This window comes from Mchenga conophoros, linkage group LG4, assembly GCF_057382185.1.
Source record: "Mchenga conophoros isolate Kocher_MC1m ecotype Shallow Benthic linkage group LG4, M_conophoros_male_GT1.1, whole genome shotgun sequence".
Lineage (NCBI taxonomy): Eukaryota > Metazoa > Chordata > Actinopteri > Cichliformes > Cichlidae > Mchenga > Mchenga conophoros.
Genome location: NC_140529.1, coordinates 24,922,183 through 24,947,925, shown reverse-complemented (window position 1 = coordinate 24,947,925; position 25,743 = coordinate 24,922,183). Strand labels below are relative to the sequence as shown.

Here is a 25,743-nt window from a genome sequence, read left to right as displayed (position 1 = left end):
GTCTCTGGGCTCGTTTATGTTACGTCCGCTGCCGCCTAGCAGAGCCGGGCCGTAACAGTATTATTGTAGGGCCACCTTGCAATATAAGGAGCCTTGAGGCTGTTGTTGTTGCAATTTGGTGATCTATAAATAACGCTGAAATGAAACGAATAGTAATAATAAAGAACTTTTTAAAAAAAGTCTTCATCACCCAACATTGTTTCACGCCTTTATTATCAGTACAATGTGGCAGCAGATAATAAAACCTGTTGATATTTTTAATCTAAGAACCTTAATGTAGTTTGGCAACTTAATGTTAGTGGCTCCATAATATAGTTATTTTTCTGTTTGCCTAAGAAGTGAAAGATCCCTGATTTGATTCTGGTTAGCAGCACAAATTCTTGTGTCTGTTGTGATGAGCTCTTGTGAAAAAGGGAACAGCTGAAAGTATTTTTCTCCCTTTTTTAATGTTTTTTTTTTCAGTGTATTTTAAGTATAGATGAAAATGCGTCTGTAAACTTTAATCCCATTGATTTTAAACAAACAAACAAAAAAACCCCCCACTTCCTCTGAGGCAGGTTACCCATCTGCCACCCACTCCCATCTGCGCTGCACAAACACCTCCTCTTCCTGCCTTTCTCGGTTCTCCGTTCTGCTTTTCCTGCTCCCGCCTTATTCATGTTGGGTTTACCTTTCTATTATATGTATATGTAAACTTCTATTATATTGCAGTTGCAATAGTGCAGTCTGAGCCACACAGTTCCAGTTTGATTTTAACCTTATCCATTTGTGGACTTTGCTTTTTGCTCGATTTTTATTTTTTCCGCCTGTTTCCTGTTTGTGTCTCACTCCTTTCTTCACCAGCCTTTTCCAGCATTACTTCTAACAAAAGGTGAGCAGTTTAAACTTTTAATCTGAATTTAATATCAGTGTCTCTGATGATGTATGAGAGTGCGACGATGGCGCACTTGGACAGTTCTTTTAAAGTTGACAAACAAAGTCTCCACTGTAGTTAAATCTAGCTTTTACCAATTACGCCAAATTGCCAAGGCCAAGCCTTATATACCCAGTAAGGACCTTGAGAAATTTATCCATGCCTTTATTGCATCTAGATTAGACTACTGTAACTCCCTCTATTTTGGCCTCCAATCCCCTTCTCCGCAGACTTCGGCTTGTTAAAAATGCGGCTGCACGCCTCTTAACTGGAACTGGCAGGTTTGATTCTATCACCCCTATCCTCGCTGACCTTCATTGGCTTCCCATCAAATACCGTATTGATTTTAAATGACTATTGGTTACCTTTAAAATTATAAATAACATTGCTCCCAGCTATCTTGTTAAACTTCGCAGCTTGTACACTCCTAGTAGATGGGCCTGTTGCTCTTAGTGCAACCTAGGGCACGGTTGAAGACCAGAGGGGATCGTGCTTTTGCCATAGCTGCACCCAAACTCTGAAATAATCTTCCTATTTTGCTATTCCTGAGTCTGAATCAGTTCAATCTTTTAAATCGCGGTTGAAAACCTTTTTATTCAATTTAGCCTTCCCTAGTTAGTATTTGTATCCTGCAAATGTTCTTTTATGTAGTTTTAATGATTTTATTTTATTGCTGAATAATCTCCTAGTCGAGTTGTGTTTGTATTTTCTTTTGCATATTTTCACTGCGCTGCAGCTAATTAGTAGTGATGGGCAGATGAAGCCCCATGAAGCACTGAAGCTTTTCATCCAATTGGTTCACCCCAACGCGAAGCTTCATGAAGCTTCATTTGCTCTAGCAGGACACCTACTGGACGTAAAAATAATAGCTGGCATGAATTTGAAGAGTGTGGCATTTTGCACACAGCCTGTAAATGTCAACAACAAAAGGAGTGTGTAAAACATGTATATTGTAGTGATGGCAGTACACTGTGTATATTTATAGTGGCAGTATGGGAAATGATTATTTGGAAATGCTTGAAATGGAAATGATCATTTACTGTGAGGTGAGGTGTGGTTGGGGTGTGGACAGTGGTTGTGCTTTTGTAACGTTGAGGTATGGACAGCTACACACTGAGGCTTTGAGCCTCAGTCCTGCCTGTTCACATTTTATTCTGTAAAAACTAAATTTTCACTGCTTTTACGACCTTTTTAGTGGGGAGAACATAGCTGGGATTTAATGATTTAACAAATCTTTTAAATCCTTTGTCCTCCACAATGCTAAATGGCTGGGAGTCCTCAATCACCATGCTGACCAGGTCTTCATCTATTTGAGATTGTTCTCCTGAGGAAAGACAATAAAGACAAAGCACAAATATAAATATCACACACGTAACTTATTACAGTTGTATAATATTGTTATATCATTTAGTAACATTACTGCATCCTATATTATCATTGCATTTGATGGCTCACCTGGTCTTGCTCCACAATCGGTGTTCCCCTTATTCTCATGCAAAGCTCTGTAGTGCCTAAGCATGGATGAGGTGTTGTTGTTATATCCCAGCTCCCTGGCACATAGCAAACACTTCACCTTGTACAAAAGTAAAGACAGCTTAACATAAATTGTATTGCACCATCAGTATCATGAAAATACATCTTCTGTAGAAATTTACATACCTTGTTGGGAGGAATAAGATCAAAATGTTCCCTCACAGGGGAGGACATCCTCCTCTTCTTAGCTGGCTCCATTCTCTCCAGACTTTCTCTCCTCACTCTTATAAACCTCCAAACGGTCTCCAAACTCACACTAACCGCAACTCTCCATCAAACACCCACATTTTTGAATGAAGTCTGAGGGGTTTATATCGCTGTCATAGCTCGCGGCAAAGTTCGAACCACTTCATGAACCAGTCACGTGGTACAGCCGGGCAGCGAGGCTTCGGACGTCATCATTTTCAGCTCCTCCCATAAATGAAGCAAGCCTCGATACGCGCTTCGCGGAAACGCCCCCTCCATTACTCGACACACGCTCCGAAGCCTCGATACAGAACGTCCCATCACTACTAATTAGTGCTCTCCGCCTGTTGGTGTATTTATTCCGTTAGTTTCCTTTCTTTAAATTATTGTATTACTGTAAAACACTTTGGTGTACCGCTGGTTTTGAATGTGCTATACAAATAAAGTTCTATTGTATTCTGTATGCATTAAAGGATTAAAGTTGATCATGATGTCTAATCTTTAAAGCAGTGCTGTCTGGTTAAATATTGCATTTTATATTTCAGTTTCATTTCTTGGTCATGGATGATTTCGTAAGAAACACACTGCTTGAATGGGGCCTAAGTGATTGGGTGGAGAAATTTAAAGGTAAAGTATTGATCTGATTGACAGATATTGATTATTATTTGATCTGTTAACTGTAAAACAGCTTATAGAACTGTGCGGATTGCTTTTTCACTCATTAGCGAGAATTTCTGAAGCAAGTTGAGAATAATCTTTATCTCTTCAATTTTACTTTTAATTACAGATGAACAAATCAATGCGGAAAGTCTGTATTATCTAGATGATCGAGAAATTGATATTTTGATCCCAAAAGCTGGACCAAGAGTGATATTCAAGAATAACCTCAAGCTGTTAAAGGTAATTGATTTCTTTGACAATCATTGTTATTTTAGTGTACAGAGGTTTAATTTTTGTTAGGTTGGGGTGTGGACAGTGGTTGTGCTTTTGTAACGTTGAGGTATGGACAGCTACACACTGAGGCTTTGAGCCTCAGTCCTGCCTGTTCACATTTTATTCTGTAAAAACTAAATTTTCACTGCTTTTACGACCTTTTTAGTGGGGAGAACATAGCTGGGATTTAATGATTTAACAAATCTTTTAAATCCTTTGTCCTCCACAATGCTAAATGGCTGGGAGTCCTCAATCACCATGCTGACCAGGTCTTCATCTATTTGAGATTGTTCTCCTGAGGAAAGACAATAAAGACAAAGCACAAATATAAATATCACACACGTAACTTATTACAGTTGTATAATATTGTTATATCATTTAGTAACATTACTGCATCCTATATTATCATGGCATTTGATGGCTCACCTGGTCTTGCTCCACAATCGGTGTTCCCCTTATTCTCATGCAAAGCTCTGTAGTGCCTAAGCATGGATGAGGTGTTGTTGTTATATCCCAGCTCCCTGGCACATAGCAAACACTTCACCTTGTACAAAAGTAAAGACAGCTTAACATAAATTGTATTGCACCATCAGTATCATGAAAATACATCTTCTGTAGAAATTTACATACCTTGTTGGGAGGAATAAGATCAAAATGTTCCCTCACAGGGGAGGACATCCTCCTCTTCTTAGCTGGCTCCATTCTCTCCAGACTTTCTCTCCTCACTCTCATAAACCTCCAAACGGTCTCCAAACTCACACTAACCGCAACTCTCCATCAAACACCCACATTTTTGAATGAAGTCTGAGGGGTTTATATCGCTGTCATAGCTCGCGGCAAAGTTCGAACCACTTCATGAACCAGTCACGTGGTACAGCCGGGCAGCGAGGCTTCGGACGTCATCATTTTCAGCTCCTCCCATAAATGAAGCAAGCCTCGATACGCGCTTCGCGGAAACGCCCCCTCCATTACTCGACACACGCTCCGAAGCCTCGATACAGAACGTCCCATCACTACTAATTAGTGCTCTCCGCCTGTTGGTGTATTTATTCCGTTAGTTTCCTTTCTTTAAATTATTGTATTACTGTAAAACACTTTGGTGTACCGCTGGTTTTGAATGTGCTATACAAATAAAGTTCTATTGTATTCTGTATGCATTAAAGGATTAAAGTTGATCATGATGTCTAATCTTTAAAGCAGTGCTGTCTGGTTAAATATTGCATTTTATATTTCAGTTTCATTTCTTGGTCATGGATGATTTCGTAAGAAACACACTGCTTGAATGGGGCCTAAGTGATTGGGTGGAGAAATTTAAAGGTAAAGTATTGATCTGATTGACAGATATTGATTATTATTTGATCTGTTAACTGTAAAACAGCTTATAGAACTGTGCGGATTGCTTTTTCACTCATTAGCGAGAATTTCTGAAGCAAGTTGAGAATAATCTTTATCTCTTCAATTTTACTTTTAATTACAGATGAACAAATCAATGCGGAAAGTCTGTATTATCTAGATGATCGAGAAATTGATATTTTGATCCCAAAAGCTGGACCAAGAGTGATATTCAAGAATAACCTCAAGCTGTTAAAGGTAATTGATTTCTTTGACAATCATTGTTATTTTAGTGTACAGAGGTTTAATTTTTGTTAGAACTATCTTGATATTAAAAAAAATGTACTGGCAGTAACAATATGTAGCATAATTTTTTTTTAATTCTTCACTAATATGGATTTACAATGTTTTGGTGGTGCTAGAAAGAAATAAACACAAATCAAGAAATAGTCACTTCTTTTCAATTAAGTTACAAACTATTTTGTTTCCTTGAGATTTAGTATCTATACGAGAAATACAATTTTTAATACATGTTTAAGTGCTCAGTATTTTATTTGGCTTTGCACTTTTTATCTGCAGGGTAAACAGGAGCATGAAGAAGCAGCTGGTTTGGTTCAGGTAAGGATTATAATGAATTTCAGACATTGGGCCAACTACCTGAGACAAAATAGAGTTTCATTCTGTTGCCTATAGCTGCGGGCCCATCCCCCGGGCCTCGGACCGGTACCGGTCCATGAGTCGTTTGGTACCGGGCCGCGAGAGTTGAGGCTCAGGTGTGAAATGTATAGTTTTCAGGGTTTTTATCGGTTTTCAAAATTATTTTGTTATCGTTTTTATCGTTTACTCGGTTTTCCTTGGTCTTTTCACGCGTGTTATGAATAAATTTTCTTTTTTTTCCGGTACCGGTACTAGTTTTATTTTGTTGGATTTTTCCGCGACACCTTAAAGGGCGGTCCATGAAAATATTGTCGGGCATAAACCGGTCCGTGGCACAAAAAAGGTTGGGGACCGCTGGCCTATAGGGTTACATACCGATTGAATATTAATTTTAGTGACCTTTGATTGACATAACCGGATGTCAGTATTGCCAACGTAAATTACAATTTTACTGAATTTATGTTTACCCTTAGCCAGCAGTTTTAAATTTCCCTCACTGTCGCCTGTTCAGGCCATCTTGACTGATGTCTCTAGCTTTACATGTCTCAGAACAGAATCACCAATTACCAGAGTTTGATCCCCTGCGGGTGTGTCGCCAAGTAGGGAAAAACAATTAGACACATGAATGGGTTGGTGGTGTACCAGGGGCTTCCTCCTCATTGTCACCTAGGGCTGCCACAAACGATTATTTTGATAGTCGACTAGTCACCGATTATTTTTGCGATTAGTCAACTAAACAGATCATGCATCCATTGGACATAAAACGTACAAGCTTATTGCACCAGCAGCATCTGCTCTTATATAACTATCATTAGCTTACAGCTTTAAGTGTTTAAGGTATGTGGTAACTAAAAATAAAGACAAGATGATAGTTTGTTAAATTTTAATGAAATTTGCAGATTGTTTCGGTGAAGTTTAATAAACTCCTTGCTATCTAAAATATAACGGGACACTGGAGTATATTCTCGAGCATCTCACACTTCTGATAATCAGCTGTCTGCTTGACTTTTATTCAGCTGTGTAAAAACTATAACTTTAATCTCAGCCAAACTGATTTACTCAGGAACAAATAAAATACTAAAAAAAGGCCAAACAATAACATTTTTAAGTTATCTAAATGACTTATATATCATGTTTAACCTGAGTAGCGAAAGACGGTGGTGGGTTTGAAAACGATTTGCCGGGAGTCCGGTGTTCTCACGGGCTCTAGTGAGCCTTGAACCCCAGCTAGCTATCGAGCTAGTGGGTAACAGACGCCTCCGAAAACGTCGGAGCGCTTTTGAAAATATGTGTTGTCTTGATAAACTGAGCAGATATTTGAGGTTTACACAGCTACATTCTTGCCTGAAAACATGTTAAACGTTTATTTTGTGACCCAGAAAGAATAATAAGAGTAATGTTAACACTAACTAGCTGCCGCCATTGTTGGAAACTGAGCTGGGTCGCGCTATGAATTCTGGGACACAGCTACTTCTTCTTCTTCGGGGTTTAACGGCAGCTGGCATCCTTGTACATGCAGTGCTGCCATCTTCTGTTTCAGTCCGTTATTACACTCTTAAATCCTACTACTCATTCCTGCGTCTTTTGGGATCTTACAAAGCTTCAAACGACGTGTCGACTATTAAATCAGTCGTCAACAATTTTAATAGTCGACGTAATCGTGACTAGTCGACTAATCGTGGCAGCCCTATTGTCACCCAGTCATCTTGTTTCCCCGACTGCTCGGGACAATCTGCCAGAGGAAGCCAATGGGGCCTACACTACCTTTGGCTGTGCCCCGGCTAAAGGGGCCTGGCTAGCTACGGGATGTTTAAGGGTGTGAAGTCGAGTCTCCAATTCTGTGTTCCTGAGTGAATGGTTGAAGATTACACCTTGAAATACGTTATAAGTTTTTAATTAAATTGGCTACCCAGATAAGCTACACAAAAACACCACTGTGTGTTGGAACAAGAAGTCATACTCTAATGCAGAAAGCAAACACCAAGTGACCCACTGGTGACAGTGTTTCACTGGCAGTAATTATATTTAATTGTATTTTCATTCTTAACTAATGTAGATTTTAATTGTTTTGATTGTGATAGGAAGAACAAAACTCAAATCAGGAACCAATTGTTTTTTTCCAAGTAAGTTAAAAAAAAATTTTCCCCTTCAGATTTAATGTCCATATGACAAATACATGTTTAAGAGCTTAATATTAAACACTGCTTTGCACTTTTTATCTGCAGCTTAAACAGGAGCATGAAGAAGCAGCTGATGTGGGTCAGGTAAGGGTTATACTGAACTTCAGACATTTGGGCCAACTGCCTGAGACAAAGTAAAGCTCCATTCTCTGGTTTATAGAGACTGACCACTCTCTACAGTAGCCAATAAATGACTGAATCTAAAAACTTAATTCATAGGGGGTTGGGGAATATACATTTTGCCCTAGCTAGGGGGTTTGCCAACAGTCTCTGTAGGTCTTTGGGACTGGGACTTAATTATGCGAAAGAATTGTCTCATAGTATCACCAATGTTTACTAAGAAGAAGGTTATTATAATTTATTTTTCATCAGTCTGCTGGCTAATAAAAAAAATCACTGCATTTACGTTTGTTGATTGTAAAACTTGTATGTTAGTGTCCTTTAAATGTTGTTAACGAACAATGCCAATGCAAATAGTGATCTGTATAGCTGATATTCATCCTCAGGTTTTGCCATCCACAAGTTCCAAAGGTAAGATATATACTATCTATTACATCTGATATTCATCTTTCAAAGCAGAAATATTTTTATTTTGACTAAATGATTCCATTGAGCTTAAGTTTGGATATCGAGAGAGACCCAGCCAACAAACGGATATTTTTTTGTGGCTTAGGAAAGCGAAAGTCGGATCTTCAGGCTGAGTCCCTCAAATGTTTCCCAGCAGCTAAAAGACGTTGTGACTCAGGTATTTTTCTTTGTTTCTAAACAACATATCCAATGAAATTTTTCTTGTATAGCAGGAAAAAACTTTATCATCAGTTTGCTGGTATCTGAGGTACTATATTAAATTTTTCTTATTTCAAATCAAACATTGAACAATCAACTTGTGCCATAAGTACTTGGTAAGTGGTCCATAAGAACCTGATACATTACCCTTTTTGGATATCAGTGTATCACATTGTGTGTTTATAATGGTTCATAATTCCTGCTAAACACTTCTTTACTTTCACTTTGACAGACACCAGAATATTGTCTGAAGTGAAACGCATAATGAAACAAATCAAGGACCAAATAAACGACAAAGAAGAACTTGGTGCTTTTATAAAGTGGGTATATAAACATTTAAGTAAGACCTTTTACTTAAGGTATAATGAAGCTTTATTTATATGAGATCCAGATGTCTTTTGTAAGACTATTCTGGTGAACGGAAATCATATACACAAGGTGTTCACAAAGAGATGGCTTTCTAATTTTGCGATACATTTCATTGTTGAATAAATTAACTCACATTTAAACTCTTGTTCCATAGGAATAAAATCAGTGATTTAGAGATTAACAAGAGAGAGCTTGTTGGTGTCTTTGGAAGAACTGGGGCTGGAAAGAGCTCGTTAATCAATGCCATCATTGATGAGAAGAATCTTTTGCCCACTGGAAGTATCAGCGCATGCACCTCAGTCGTGATTAAAGTGGAGGCTAACACACGTAGCTTAAAGTATGAAGCGGAAATTGAGTTCATTAAAGAAGAGGTACAATAAAATGAATGTTTATTTTTCACAGTATATGTATATATAAGTATGTATATAATAATTATATAATACATAATTATAATAATTATAATTTCTAGTTAGTCTGCATGACATTTAAGAAAACCCAAAGATTGTTTTTGTTTTTATCTTGTTTTAGGAGTGGCATGATGAATTATGGTCACTGAAAACTTACAAGAAAGGTGATGATGACTATCGGGACATGGTTAAAAAGCTGTCAGCCCTGTATGGAGATGAATGGAAAGACAAATCCCCTGAAAACCTTATAGAACCAAAGTATTTCAAAAATATTCCAGAATTTCTAGCGTCCAAGAGGAAATCTTTGAATTGTGACACAGTAAGGTCAAATGCTATTCTATTACTTACTATTACTTAGAATGTTTCTTGTTTTACTGAGTGAAATTTGTTTGCAAAGTCTGAAATTGATATAATTTATAGACGGCCTACTCTATGCAAATTGGGCTTTAACTGTTATTAAAAAAATGAAGAAAGAAAAAAAAATAGAAGCAGAGTAGAATATAATGCATCTTTGATAAGTGCTACAGACCAAAATCACAAAACAAATCTTTTCTTGCCTTAATCAAACCTCAGTGCTGCTTTTGACCAGTTTGAAAACTAGATGTGATCAAAGGACCAAAGACAGAAACAAAAATGTGAATGTTTATTTACAATGTTTTCCAGCTGCCTCCTGCAGCTCAGCACACTGAGCTCCCTTGTCAGGTCCTGCCATCCTACTTAAATAGGGAAGACTGATTCTTATATAGACCTTTTCTACTTTATCTGAGCACTCAGAGAGTGGAAAAACAAAAACCTCATTGAAGAAAAGCATTTCAGACATATTCCAGAAATTTTAAACTCCATGAAGAAATCTTTGGAATGTGACACAGTAAGCTCAGAAACTCTAAATAATGCATTCTTTGAGAAAGTATTTATGTTTTCAGTTTGCGAGGACTGACATAATTTACTCTCGGCCGACTCTATAGAAATTGGACTAATTTAACTGCAAGTTTAGTGGATTTGTAACTGAGAACATTTTTATTTATCACACCTCCAAATCCATAAAATGACAACCAAATGTACCAGGGCAGGTTCTAATTCTTTTTGTTTTTTAGTTTTTTAACAGAATGAGTGATAGTCGCTGTGCAACTCAGCAAGTTCATCAAGGAATAGCTTTAAAAAAGGAGAAAAAAACAAACAAATTTGAGTTCCACTGAAATGGATTTAGAGGATTTGAAACAAACAAAAAGTCATGTTATGGATAGATGGTATGAGAAAAGCTTTCAAAAAGTTTTTCATCCTAAAGATGTCAGTATTAGCTCCTGAGGTCAAGAGTGTACATATGGTTGTACATACTTACATTAGCCTGTGCTGTATTTTGGGTTTTCTGCTCCTAATTTACTGTAATTGTAAGTTTTAGAAATTCAGTTAGGTATAGGTACGTATTCAGGTATAGTATCACTAAAAGCTACAATACTCACTACACGTTATCGTTGCTCTTCAGTCATATTTTACGTTGCACTACTTCTTTAATCCAATTTGAAGACACGTTCAGTGATTGTACAGGTTACGTGTCTTGCATTATCGTATTTATTTCATTTATTGCAGGCTCAAGAGTTATCTCAAAAACTTCGTATATACACAAAGGGTGGACCAAAGCAGGAAGATGGATCTAAAGCACAGCAGTGGTTTTGGCCACTAGTGAAAAGTGTGACTGTCAGGGTGCCACACAATGAGCTCCTCCAGCATGTCACACTTGTGGACCTTCCTGGAAATGGTGATCGTAACAAGAGCAGGAACGAAATGTGGAAACAGGTATTTTATTCACATCCACTGCATCTTGTTTTGTCCTGTGTTGTCTGAACATTGTTTTGTGTAATTATTTAAAATTGACATTCTATGATTCTCTTTCAGATTGTTGTAGATTGTTCTACTGTGTGGATAGTGGCTGAAATTACTCGAGCAGCATCAGAAGTTGAAGCCTGGGAGATCCTAAAAAGTGCACATGGCCTCATTGGAAATGGTGGTCAATGTCAGCAAATCCACTTTATCTGCACCAAGTCTGATCCTGCAGATGATCGGTAAGTGAATTACCAAACCACACAGTGCTGAATGTGTTGGCAAAAGTACTCAATAACTGATATCAAAAATCATATTAAAGACACATACTATTATCAAGACTAAGATAGTACCAGTTTACTAGAGAATGCATTTCTTGAAGAAAATTCAGTGTGAATGCTGACAGCTGAATCGTTTGAGTTGAATTTTTATAATTACTTAGTCTTGTACACCAGTGTGTACACTGAATACACCAACTCATTCACATGAGAGCAGAAGTTCACACTGAAGAAGTAGTTTCAGAGTTTGAAAGTAGCTGAACAGAATAAGCTGATTAAATGACAAAAGAAAATTTAGACTTTGTGAACTTCAGCTTTCAGCAATTCTGCACTTTGACTTTCAGATGAATGGTTCGGTGTATTTCAGCTCAATGGATATTTTTCCAACCAAAGGTTCAGAAGTTATGACATTTCATCTCAAACAATTCAGCTATCCACATTCACACTTGAGTTTTCTTTAGGAAATGTGTTCTCTAGTTATTCCTTTGTTGTTATTTCAAGGGCAGGGATTTTTTTTTTTTTTTTTTTGAAAAGACTTAAGGTGTTCCAATTGCATGTTAAAGAATAAATTGTGCCATGGATGTTAATGTCAGTGGCCATTTTGCTTATTTGTATTTTCATTGGATCATTGTAAAGCAGCAGCCATTTTTGTTTATTATTAATCTATGTCTTTAGCCGCTAACTAGTCTCACACCATTTGTCGCTTGTCTGTGAGCTGCGTGCTTCCATTCAGATTTTTACAATTTATACACTTTCTGAAATATTCCTCTTTTCTGCTGATAGGGTCACATTGACTTTGAATCACTTTCCTTCTTTTAGGCCATATTTCTCCCACACCGTTTGACTTAGACCCTACTGTTACACCAAATTGACCAGAGGAACTGTCTGCAAAACTAAGATATTTATTTCACTTCATTTCTACAGTTTTTCTGTCTCTCAAATCCCTCCCCATTCATGTGTATTGGAGAGTTAGCATGAGGCTAGTGTGAGGCACACAAATCCTCAGGTGAATTTTTTTTCTTTAACATCTAGATACATGTTCAATCATCCAAGTAAGTTAATCCCCAAAAGTTGATTCTGTTCAACTGGACATAGTGTTTTCAGTGGGAGAAATGTTTCGTCGTGACGAAAGCTTACTGCAGGTTTCCCCAGCCTTATAAACAGTACCCGGAAATTCACTCCCTGTTTAATTTCACCAACCACTTTTGGAGCAAAGTTTTTACAGAACATTTTTTAACTTGCACTTGTGACCTTAAATTTAAGCTCTACACAAACAAAAATCCACACATGTGTAGAACAACTTCTTGGGATCCCCACAGTTTTTAAAACACATCGATATCACGTTCACTTCCCAGTTTATAAGCCATAAGGCAACAATTCACTCTATTACAGCATCCCTCATTTGAATATAATTTGTGTACTGGTTTGTCTGTGTCTCACCATAGTCTGGGCCCCACCTATGAGGTAATACTCACCACAAGGCTCATCTACAGTTTGTTAGCTTGTCATGTGTCTCACTGAGAGGTTTAGTGGGTAAACTGCTACTCTTTCTGTGGGGGGCCATTGCGTATTGGCTGTAATGCATTCAGTGTGAATGCAGCAACGGCCAATGAAATAAAAAAAGATTGCTTACACAGAACCGTCAGAGAACAGGTTCAAGGCCTGGTAGGGACAAAGCTTGTGTTACATTATCAAAGGATAAACACCAGTTTGTACTTAGATAATGTAGGTAACATTAATTTTTCACATTACTTTATGATTTTATTTGATTGTCTTGTTTATTTGTAAATTATATTATATAGTGTTACCACCCTTGGGGCTGTGTTTCTGCATTAATTACCTATACTTTCATGAAGTACATTTGAGATGATATCCTGCTCGCTAAACACTGTTCATAGTGTTGAACTCTGCTTGTTAACCCCTAACTATGGTTGAACTTAGCTTGAGTAGATTTTTGAGGTGTTACTGCTCGTGAGGTTAGCCTTAGTTAGCTTTAGGTTTTAGGTTTAGTTAATTTTGTGCTGGTTATATGCCCAGTGGTCTGCAGTACGGGGCCCTGTCGGTTTTCTGTTTGAATTTTGCAATAAAACCTTTATTTCACTCCCTGTCCCCTAGCAGAGGGGGTTGTAACAATACCATGATAATCCTGTGTTGTTTATTAGGTGTATGCAAGGACACTGTTTTGCACCAGGAAGCATCTCTGTATAGACGGTATAATTTAGAAGGGCAGTAAAGAAAGTCTGCATGCAAGTATCCTTGGGCAAGATGCTGACCCCTGATTTGCTCTTGATTGATTGATAATATGTCAAGAGATTTATTCTAAATGACACTTCTTCAGCTGAGAGTCAGAGAGTGGATACACACACACGCTGCAGGTTTTACTTGCAAGGGCGGTCACAGAGCGCTCACACGAGAGTGGGGGCCCTGTGATCAGCGCTCTGTTCTTGCACTTGTCTTTATTTATACATGAGAAAAGTAATACAATAATGAATACATTTGTTCAGTGGAATGTTGGTAGGTGTGTGTGTGTGTGTGTGTGTGTGTGTGTGTGTGTGTGTGTGTGGTGGAATGTGGGAAGCAGCTCTTTTTCCTGGTAAGAGGTCAGAACTGCTTGTTGAGCTTCTTACTATCGCTGTGGGAAGATTCAGATAAAAATATCAGAACAAGTTTTTATAAAGAACAATCAGTTCTAAGTAATAAAAAGGTCATCATGCAGTATTCTATCACATGTAAACTTATATCATTAAAAGCTTATACTGACTACTAAGTACAATTTTTCATTGACATAATACTTTATTCATCCCGAGGGAAATTGGGTTGCTGCCAGCCTTGCCAGAGCCATCTTACCCTTCCGACCATACATACATTACGTCACATGGGGAAGACAGGTCAGAGAGGTATAACAATGGAAGGGGTTAGGGAGGAGAAAAAAGAACTCCCCAGACTGAGCTCCAACAGGGAGATCAGTTTGACACAGAAAAAAAAAACACCTCAGCACATAGCACATGAATCATCACATCTCACAACATAGAAGACACTTCCAAGGCGTTTGGAGGGGGTGGGGGGGTGAATGTAGGTCTGTGTCAGTGTACATGCGTGTGTGTGTGTGTGTGTTCCGTGTTCAGCTGATCATCTTCTTCTCCAAGATCTTATCCATATTGCGTTCAATAAACACAGTCTGTGTACTCACAGCCCTGCCCATCGTCTATCATGTCAGCCAGCCTTGTGGGACTTTGAACAGCTGTAGCCACTTCTTGTTCTTCAATAAGCCAGGTCCGAGCCAGCTCCAGTCAGCCAGAATTCTGTTATCGTGGTTCCGAATTAATAGATGTCATTCAATGTCCTCCATCAAGAGTGTCGCCAGACACACGGCGCAACCGACCATCTGATGTATTTATCTTAGTGTGAATGTTAGATATAAAACACTTGGATATAGAAAAAAGTGTTTGAATGAAATTTTTATTTAAAGAAATGAAAATAGCAGGTCTGTGCTCTATTTCTGTCAGTGAGCATTTCTAATGTTCTAAGATATGAACACAACACTGTCAGAAACCCACCCAGCTTATTTACCATTACAACATGACAGCAACACGAATAACTGAAACCTCCCGTTCATTCATCATTTAGCTCGTCACTTCAGCACAACTGACACAACTGTTTAACCAAATGATGGACGCTAGCTGTCATAAATCAGATAACCCTTCAAAACACAGCTGCATATTCGTTCTGTAGGTTTACTCTTATTTCAGATAACCTTTTTCTTACCTGTGGTTAATGATGACAGAGCTCTGAGATCTGATTTCTTCTCCAGGGCCCTGTTTCAGGAAGCCGGTTTGGAAAACTCAGAGTGAAAAACAACACTCACGGTTGAGTAACCCCGAACTGTCCAACTCGGAATATTCGGTTTCAGAAAGGCTGATAACAATTAGTTCAATCAAGGCGGAGTTGCTTTAACCCCAAGTGAAGCGCGCGGACGAGGATACATAAAGCCCTGATAAGCGGAGCACAGATTAAGCGAGTCACCATGGAGACGGAGGGAAAGAAGGCGCGGTCAATGTATTTCACAGCGCTTGAGGCCGAAATGCTGATGGCAGCATATGCCGATAACATGCAAATTCCGCGGAAAAAAGTAACACAGCGACAGCTGCAAAAGAAAGTGAGCATGCATGGCAAAACATAGCCGACAGAGTCAATGCGTGAGTGTTAATATAAACATTGATCTAGGGATTTCCACCCATTTAACACGTTATTTTATCATATGTTATTTTATTTGTTATTTTATACATTTTATTTTGTGACGTGATGTGAGCGCAGGTGCAACCCAACAGGCCCCAAACGTGCCTGGCAGCAAGTAAAAATGAAATATAAAAATATAGTCCAAACAGGTAAGGTGTAATTGTATTATGAGCCATAGTGCTTGGTCTGTTTGTCCGATGTAAATCAATTGCAGTTAGAGGCTACATTAATTTTCTGTCTGTAAGCACTTATTGAAATTATCTGAGCACATTACAAGTACATATTTGCTTACTCTGTATGCTCAAATGTGACCCGTTATAGCCAACAGAAAAAAAGCGGAGGCCCGAAAAACAGGTGGGGGTCCTCCACCACCACCACTCACAGAGGCTGAGCAGTTGGCCCTCAGCCAAAACAGTGGGCGCCCTGTGGCCGAAGGCATCTCTGCGGGGACATCCTCTGAGTCAATAACCCCGCAAGACACAAGTGCCTACATAGGGGGTAAATTCAAAATAATACATGATGTGCATACATCCTTTCTTCACAGTCACCTTCGCAGTGCTACTCATTCATTTGATAAACTCTTTACCATAATGGATTATTTTGTAGTGAAGTTATGTTCCTACTGATTTTGCCTTGCCTCAGTCTTGGTTGTCTTTGAGAGCATAATGACAATGAAGTGTAAGGTGATTGGTATGTTTGTTAATTGCCATTTGGTCCCTTGTAAGTTATAAGTGACCTGTATAAACCTCATATTCTATCAGTTGATGGTGGTGGTGTACTGCATCTGGTGCAGCCTCCTGTTGAGCCAGACCAACATGCAGTTGTGAGTAATACTCCACAGATTATATGAGTTTACAGTAGAACAGCAATGTTGTTTATTTCTTTACTACAGGAAAATAATGAAGAAACATTGACAGCTGTTACAGAGGAGGAAGCAACAGAGACACTCTATGAGGTTTACATCTTTTAATACTTTGTGTACAGGAAACACAGGCGACCAATAAAGCCAGTTGAACAAAAAATCTGTTTATTCTTCTTTCAACATGTTGAGGTGATGGGTCAAAAGAAATGATTGTGACATATGGTGTCTCTGACTGCTCTTCCATCTTGTATGTCCGTGGGAGGGTCAGGATGTTCATGGTTTGGATCACTGCTGTTTGGTTCAGAAGGACAGTGTTCTCCTCTAATTGTGGCAATGTTGTGAAGAATCACACATGCCACAATAATGTCACATGCCCTTTCTGGGGTGACCCTGAGTCTTTGCAGGCACTGGAACCGGGCCTTAAGCATTCCGATAGTCATTTCAATTCTGGCTCTTGTCCTGCAATTAGCCAGATTATATCGCTGCTGTGGGCCCGGTTCAGGGTCAGGGTAAGGGGTAAGCAAATAGGGTAAACATGGATACCCCCTATCACCAAGCAAGTAGCCAGTGAACTCTCCTAAGACAGAAGGATACACTTCAGTTCAAATGTCCCTGAAGCAATTGGTCTTTATATATTTTAAAGTATTTTCAACTCACCATGTCCAAATTTTGTGCTCAGTGTACATTCACGGAATATTTGTGAGTCATGGACAGAGCCTGGCCACTTGGCTTCCACATTTGTGATAATGTTGGCAGCATCATATATGATCTTCACAGTGCAGAGAACACAAATTAGCATCCATTACTATGATGAAATAATTTGTTAGTTTGAAATGCTACAGGGAACTATGTACCTGTACATTAATGCTGTGGAAAGACTTCCTGTTCACATAGTCTCCTTCATTTACTGAAGGAGCAATAATTGGAATGTGAGTACCATCTATACAGCCAATCACGCCTGGGAACCCTGAAAATAAATGTAAAATTTAAGTAGTAGTTCAAGTATCACCACATCATAAATTAAGTTTTGTTCATCCTGATACCTGCAATTTTGTGGCATCCCTCTTTGATGAATCTTGTGGGTCTATGACCGGGGAACACCACAGACGAGTACAGGAGACGTTTCAGTGCAACTGTAACATTCCTGACTGCCCGACAGACGGTAGCCTTGGAAACGTGCTCAGCGTCACCAATATTATACAGAAAGCTCCCGTTTGCAAAAAACCGAAGTGCAATACAAATAATATGTACAGAACTGAGAGCATGTCCGCGATGTGTCACATGCGTAATATATGGCCTGAGGATGTTATCCAAATAAATTATAGATTGTGCTGAGAAACGGTAACGTTCGCACAGGAAATCATCAGGTAATGATAAGATGTCCAGACGCGCTCGAATCACTCTCTCCCGGCGGAGAGCTCTGCGGAGAATTTGGGCTTCGATATCTACCGGCTCTTCAAGGAAGGGACACGCCATGTCTGACACTTCCTACTGTCAGGTTTCCGACAAAGGGGCGGAGACAGTCAGGGTTAGTTGTGGTAAACCTGCTAGGGGGCAGGTTAGCTTCACGGCGTGTGTCGTCATAGTGACTCACTCAGGCTGCAGCTGAACTCGCTTTGTGAAACCGAAAACCCAGAGTTTTCGTTAACTCAGGGTATACTTACTCAGTTTTTCCACTAAACCGGCTTCCTGAAACAGGGCCCAGAAGTGGCAACTCAGACTTGAAATAGCGCCGGAAAACCATAGTGGACAAAAGTATATTACATCTGTAGTGATTTAGCACTACGATACAAAACGAATGCGAAACAGTTTAGATCTGTTTGTCTAAGGTTGTGGGTTCAAGTACAGCATGGGACATGTTTCTCATTTTCCACTTTCAGCATGTTTGTCAAAAAGGTGCCGTGGTATACACATAGCTAAACATAACTTTATAGAAAATCACAAAGCGTTGTCCTTTTATACTTCAGAACAGGGTCTCAAACTCATGGCCCGGGGGCCACTTGCGGCCCACGTCACCCCCCCTTGCAGCCTGTATATTGACGTGAAGAAATATATTGCAATTTGGCCCTTTAAGTTTGTTGTTGAATGCAATGTTAAAATAAGTTATTTAAAAAATATTTAATATGAAGGAATATAAGCAGAGAGTACATTTATCTGACCTGCTGAAACCACATTCATCTTCTCGGGCTTTAAGGTCATTAGATCAGAGACTGCTGGTGGTACCGCGCACTCGTTTTAAAACTCGTGGTGATCGGGCCTTTCAGACTGTGGCACCACGGTTGTGGAATTCTCTCCCACTGTCTCTTCGCTGCACGGACTCCATTGATTCTTTTAAGAAACAGCTGAAGACATTTTTATTTAGAAAAGCATTTGATTAATTTCTTCTTATGCTGTTTTTATAGTTTTATTGTTTTACATTGTTTTATTTACTGTTATATTGTTTTTATATTTCCATTTCCTGTGTTGTAAAGCACTTTGTGATTTTTATCTGTGAAAAGCGCTATATAAATAAATTTTACTTACTTACTTACAAACATTTTGAGGAATTGTGTTAGTTCAGTGAGGGAGTTATTTGTAAATAAAACTATTTTCACTAGCAGTCAGAACTATTACTTTAACTACTTTGGTTTGCAGAATCTGTTTAAGCATGTGGCCATTTACCATTGAATGAAACCATAAACAATAAAAAAAAAAAAAAGGTCAGGAATAATAGAAAGCACGATCCTTCAGAAAATAAAAAGAAGCACATTGTGCGCTGTCTATCTTGCGTGCTGCACAATATCATTTATTACTTAGTATCTACTGATATCTACTGCTAGCTAGTTTATTGTGATGGTGCCGTTTTTTTTTATTATGTTGCTCTTTGTTGTTTGCTTTCTCTTCTGTTTTTTTTCTCCATACAGGTGACCCAGGTGTTTTGTTTTTTTTCTTCCCCCCCTTCTCACCGTCTCTTCTCCCCTTTGGTTTTCTTTCTCTCCCTCTCTTTCTTTCATTCTTTCTCCCTGTCCTGTCGCCCAGTCATGTCTGTCCCGTTTGTAGGAACTGAAAATAAAATAAATTCATAATTATAATAAAGGTCAATCAAATGGACCAATATGGCAAGGCCATGATGATCCACTTGGTAAAATAAATCCGCTTGGCATCTTTCTTGGCCTTAAGACAACAATTCTGATGGCTAAAGATCCAAACGGGACACAAAAAAAAAAGAAAAAAGAAAAAAAAAAGAAGGCAGAAAAGCGGGGCCTGAAGTGGTCAGTCCTTTAATTATGCTGATCTTATTGACACATCTTTTTGAAGTGGTAAAGGAATCTTGCACTCAACATGCAAATCCTTTGAAAGACAAACTCAGCTATTTTCTTGATGTGTTGCTGTATGATTAAGCTATATGTTGAGTCCAGTTTTCTTTTCTATCCATTTAAGAGTTGCACACAACAAGGAAACCAAGAAAGAAGTGATGAACGAATTCCAGGAACTGAGTGTGAGTTTTAAAGATGTTCAAACAGTTTTCTGTAATGGCGAGGCAAAGCTTCATTAAAATTAAAACACATTATTTCAGGAGCAGTTCAGTGATAAAGGTTTCAAAGTGTTCACAGTGAGTGCTGTTGAGTTCCTGAAAAGAAAACGTGTAAAAGAAGATGACAATGGTAGGTTGTAAGCATGTCAGAATATTTTGTGATTAAAAGAAAACAATCTTATTCAATGCATATCTTGTTTTATTTTCCCTCTATGTAAACCAGGAAGAAGTTACTAGATTAAATTACTTTTATTTACAGAAATACCCAAACTTCAAGACTTCCTGCAAAATCTCAACGACTGCCACTCTGAGACAATAAACTATGTGAATGGAGCTTATGGGATTCTGTCTTTGATTGAAGGTGCCAGGTGCAGCAAAGCGGTGAGATCAAGTTATCTGTGTGGAACAATATATTAATGACAAATTGATAACTTCAAATGTTTCCATAACTCTGACACCTAACAAGATTTTAGTTATCAAGATTTTTTGACAGGAACTGACTGAAAAAAATTTCAAAATGATGAATGAAAATAGAGAGTTGTATTTATGTTATTACTGCTTTAATAAAAAATAAATATACTGTTTTAATTTCAGGGTGTTGGAAAAGCAGATGATGTATGTAAAGTTCTCGAGAAAAACATGACAGAACAACTTGATCAAGTCAAAAGAGCAGTTGATGAAGCGATCAAGGATTTTGAACAATGTCTTACAGAAGGCGTTAAAAATTCCAAAACCTCTGAAGAAAGACTGAAATTTTTTTTGGACCATGATGTATGTATCTGAATTATAATTAACATCATAGCAACAGATTTTGACCTTTATATGAGCATGTGTTTTTAAAATGGTTTTCCAATTTGTTTCAGCAAGAGCCTAGTTTTTTCAAGACACTACAGGCTGTGGTTAGAAAAGACGGCATCCACCAAACAAAAAAAGGGGAACACATAAATCTCAACACAATGTTAGCTTCATGCTTGACTGACAAGATTGATGAAAAATTCAGAAAGACCTTCCCGTAAGAATAAACACATTTTAAACTGTACACTATACTTAAAATAATTAAAACAAACTTGTCAATACTGCCATCATGAAACATTTTTTTTCAGAAATGATGTTAAAGGCGGATCTTTCAGTGGAGTCATCAGTAGATTTTCACTTGACACAAAATCACTGATTCAAAAATACCAAGATGTCAAACTGCAGCTGATATTTCTCCAGACAGAGGTACGACATGAAACTATCCAGTTTGTCAGTCCATTATAGCAGAATTTACCTATTCACTCTACAAATACTAATTCTGTTTATTAACTCATCCATGTTTCATGTTTTTAAGGAGGATAAAATTAAGGCAAAACTCAACAAAATAATCCTAAAGGGGAAGAAAATCATCTACAACAGTCTAACAGAGACAATTGAGAAAAACATGAAAAAGTGCTATGAAGGTAAGAAGATTGTCAGCTTGTCACTGTAATAAATCACAATTGTACATAAAAAAATGTTTTGACAAAGTTTATTCTTTTCTTGTAGACGCACAAGAAATTTCTGGAACTGATGCACTGAAAAAAATGAGGAAGACTATTGAGACACATGTATCCTTAAATAGGAACATGTATGAGGATGCAAAAAAGACCATGATGAAGAAGATGAATGAACTGATGGTTTGTCAAATTATAACATACAATGAGACCAAGTATTGTTTTTTCTGTATTTGAGTGCTTTGGCTCAGTCTGAGCATTCTCTAAACCAGGGCTAGGCAACTCCAGGCCTCAAGGGCCGGTGTCCAGCAGGTTTTAGATATCACTCTGGGTCAACACAGCTGAATCAAATGATTAGTTTGTTACCAGGCCTCTGGAGAACTTCAGGACATGTTGAGGAGGTAATGTAGCGATTTAAATCAGCTGTGTTGGATCAAGGACACATCTAAAACCTACATGACACCAGCCTTTGAAGCCTGGAAGTTGCCCACCCCTGCTCTCTAAACATTAGTGAGGCTGCTGTTAATATTTTTATTTTTCAGCATTACAAAGATTTAGTCTGATACGATGGGTTGAACTGAAGAGTTTGAAGTATAAACTGGCCACAAGCACTCTAAACAAACATTAATTTAGATGTTTCAGGTGTTTCTAAACCTCAATATTTGACTTTGGAAAAAGTAATAAAAGCTCTGATGTTTAATTAGACGATCATCTGTAAGGAACTGGAGGAAACCATGGACCACTCCATTAAACACTCACTCAAGGCATCAACTTTGAGTGAGAGTCTCCCAGGTAAAGAAAATATAGGCTATAAAGGTGAATCATGTATGTTGAACAATGCCAAAGCATGTTTTATTTATTTTTTGTTTTTCAGATGTTTCAGGGGATCTTGAAACTGTGCAGCAACATTACAATGAAGTTAAGCGCAGTCAAGAGGGAGAAATGACATCACAGTAACCAGGTAAATATTTAAATGTTATTTCATGTCACAGAATTATTATTATTAACCATTTTGTGTTAAATTACTTTAACACAGGGGCAGGGATAGCTCAGTAGGTAGAGTGGCGGCCCCATGATCGTAAGGTCGGGGGTTCGATTCCCCTGAACAGCTACCCTGAGGTACCCCTGAGCAAGGTACCGTCCCCACACACTGCTCCCCGGGCGCCCAATGGCTGCCCACTGCTTCACTGAGTGAATGGGTTAAATGCAGAGAGGGATTTTCCCCACGGGGACCAATAAAGTACACTTTCTTTCTACTTTCTTTCTTTCTTTAATAGTTCCTGTGAATTCTCAAAGAGAGGGGGTGAAATCTGATGACAATCCTAAGCACCTAAATATACATTAACTTTTGTCATAATTTAAAGATCCGAAATAGCCATTTTAAATTACATATGGCCATTTAAGCTGTCCGCTTGTATTTTCATCATCTCAGCTAAAAAAAAAAACCCAGCTGGTTCTTATCTAACATTGGTGCCAGGTAATGTTATGCACCGGTGCCCTAAACAACCCCATTTCTCTCTGATAAAATGTTTGATTATATTCTTACGTTGGATGAGAGTTTTTTTCACTAAGTGTTAAAGTGTGACACCATAATGTTAGATTTACTTTAAAAGAAGTTTACTAGCAGCTGCTAAACAACTGCTAACAGTTGTGAAAACAGCAGCACTATCAACATAAACGTTCAGGACATGCTCAAAAACTTCCCTGAATATTGTCCACAGTCTTTGGACAGAAGTGACTTATTGACTCATATCAGACTGACAGCTGAGGTAAACATGCTGAATTAATTATTTCTGTGCACAGACAAAGTATTTGAATAATATCACCACTTATAATTTGTGTTATTTTACCCTTTTTACATCCGAGTCACCTCAAACATGTTAAAGTGTTTCCAAAAATGATTTTCTACACAAACAGTAACAGAAACAACAGATATTAAGATTTTCTATTCTAGGCTGAGGAGCTTTCAAGACATCTTAAAGCTAGCTGTAAGCACTGGCAATTTTACTGTTTGCCTGAGCAACTGAGTGTTAAAAATCTTTGTGCTTATTATTACTGGATGTTTCAGATTTACTCCACACAGTAACAGCAGAAACCTGATGACCCACTCAACATCTCTGAGGGAACACTGACCAAAAGCACGAGGTCTCCGGATATCACCACAGACGTTTCTGTTGTGTTGCCTGCTGTCTTTGAATGCTGTGTTTGACTTTTAATGAATTTGATGAAATGAGATTTTTCAGTCTTCACTGAGAGAAGCTCCTGGGTTTGAATCCAGTTTGAGGCCTTTCTGTGTGGACTTTGCTTTTTCTTCCTGTGTCTGTGTGGGTGCTCTCTGTGTACTCCAACTTCTTCCCACAGGCCAAAAACATGCGTGGGGGTTAGGTTAATTGGTGTTATTAGTTTTGTATTTTGTCATTCATTTTTATTTTTCATTTCTGTTTAGTTTCAAGACTTACAATTTCAATTTATTTTTCATTGTTTGAAAATGTTTAGTTTTAGTTGGGTTTTTATTACTGTTACGTTCTGATTTTATCTACTGTTTTTTTCTTTTAATCAATTTTAAATCATGCTTTTTTATTGTTTTTTAATGTCTCTGTAAAGCACTTTGAATCACCTTGTTGTTGAATTGTGCTATATAAATAAACTTGCCTTGCCTTACTGTTAATTTTTTTTTTTAATTACTTTTGTATTTAGTGGAAATATGAGACAAAATTTAGGAAAACCAGTGGAAACAATAGAAATGTTTCACTTTTTGAAAACAGTTTACCCATTTGTCTTGTTACATGTCCAGTGTCTCAAACATGTCCATCAATACCATGTCAGGCACATTGTAATAACATTTTTACCAAACTAACAAATACTGAAACTAAAACTATTTCCTCTGATTTGTATTTCAAATGAGGTCATTTAATCATTTCTGTTGTTTGTTTTTATTTTGTTTAACTAAAATATTCATATCTAGTCTCAGTTTTTAGTTTAGTTTTAGTTGAGTGTAATAACCTTAGCAACCTATTCAGGGTGTACTCTGCCTCTCGCCTGACAACTGGGAAAGGCTCCAGCATCCCTGAATTGGATAAGCAGAAGAAAATGGATAGATGAAGATTTTTAAGCATGAATTCCTCCCAGGGTTTTTAAGGTTTTAATTGTGAGGGTCTAAACCAAAAGGGCAGCACTTTGTGCAAAGATGTTTTGATATCTATTTTCTCCATTTTGTTGTATTTGTTCATTATTTGTAGACCCTAGTTATACAGAAAATTATACAGCGGTAGAACTACAATGTTACAGATTTTTTATATCTGTAACATTGATTTTATATTTTAGTGCTTTAAACCACAGGGATACTGTGATATTCAGATTCTTTCCAGTTTCAAGGATTCAATTTAAGTAAATTTGAATATTTTTTTTGTGATGTATTTGTCAGTTTTATTCTTAAACTTCTATAGCACATGTCTTATGTATACCATTTTACTTAGATTTCTAACCTAAATATTAATTTACTGTAATACAATGGTTTCTTTGGTTGTCATAAGTAATAAAGCAGCAGCAAAAATATGTCTCACCTTCTACTTTAGTTATTATATCATATTGTTTTCTGTTGTTTCTATTCTGTATTGATTCTATATAGTTGTAAGATGGAAACATGGTTTTTCAAACCTTGTTCTTGTGTTTTTTTTCTGACCCTACAACTAAGCTACCTGCCAAAAAGTATTTTGCAGTACCACAGTAGCTTGTAACAAAGAGCAAAATTATCTATGAACTGTAAAGACTGAACCACAAACCATTTATCAACCAGAAGTCAAATGATTGTGGATCCTGCTTCGTCAAAAAGGGTTCTTGTCTAAGTGGCCTTACAGGTCAAATACAATCCTCCAGTCTTTAATCCTCCATCTCTCTTCTATAATTCCACAATAATGAACTTTTATGGCCAAAGTTACCTTTTATAACCTTTACATTTACTGTTTCACAAAGGGTTAAAAGACCAATGTCTACAATTTAGACTTTTTGAATGCAGAATATTAAATTAAAGAAATTTAACAGGAGCAAAGGAAAAATCAACTAATAATAATCATCGCTTAATAAAAGCCCTTGAATTCGACTTATGTAATTAACCTACTCTAATGTAGATTCCTAAGACTGATTTTGGGAGGAATGAGAGAAAGGAGGATGGGCTCATCCAGGCCTGAAGATGATTTAACAATTTGGACATGTGTTACACCCCCTTCCTTCGTCTTACCAAATGTGGTTTGCTCTGTGAATCCCATTC

At 37.8% G+C, this 25,743-nt stretch overlaps 1 protein-coding gene across 3 annotated transcripts; it reads left to right on the top strand.

Moving 5' to 3' along the window:
• The first annotated feature begins 625 nt into the window (after nt 1–625).
• Nucleotides 626–25,132, top strand: LOC146576152 (nuclear GTPase SLIP-GC-like). Of its 3 annotated transcripts, XM_085271221.1 has the most exons (26): nt 626–871; nt 3,178–3,259; nt 3,420–3,532; nt 4,801–4,882; nt 5,043–5,155; nt 5,477–5,515; nt 7,636–7,677; nt 7,780–7,818; nt 8,241–8,265; nt 8,408–8,479; nt 8,753–8,840; nt 9,044–9,260; nt 9,418–9,615; nt 10,884–11,090; nt 11,190–11,356; nt 19,911–19,968; nt 20,047–20,134; nt 20,264–20,385; nt 20,599–20,775; nt 20,868–21,016; nt 21,108–21,225; nt 21,335–21,443; nt 21,529–21,659; nt 22,181–22,268; nt 22,351–22,437; nt 23,545–25,132. In XM_085271221.1, the coding sequence occupies exons 2-25, from the start codon at nt 3,193–3,195 to the stop codon at nt 22,431–22,433; spliced, it is 2,592 nt and encodes an 863-aa protein (XP_085127347.1). In that variant the 5' UTR covers nt 626–871; nt 3,178–3,192; the 3' UTR covers nt 22,434–22,437; nt 23,545–25,132. The 3 variants fall into 3 exon arrangements, with proteins under 3 accessions (XP_085127347.1, XP_085127348.1, XP_085127349.1); XM_085271222.1 differs by lacking the exon at nt 7,780–7,818; XM_085271223.1 differs by lacking the exons at nt 7,636–7,677; nt 7,780–7,818.
• Nucleotides 25,133–25,743: the final 611 nt, after the last annotated feature.

Coding starts and splice junctions, on each gene's coding strand:
- LOC146576152 (XM_085271221.1), top strand. CDS start 3,193: ATGGATGATTTCGTAAGAAACACACTGCTTGAATGGGGCCTAAGTGAT. Junction 5,516..7,635: donor AAGCAGCTGGTTTGGTTCAG/GTAAGGATTATA, acceptor TGATTGTGATAG/GAAGAACAAAACTCAAATCA. Junction 20,776..20,867: donor AATTTTTTTTGGACCATGAT/GTATGTATCTGA, acceptor AATTTGTTTCAG/CAAGAGCCTAGTTTTTTCAA.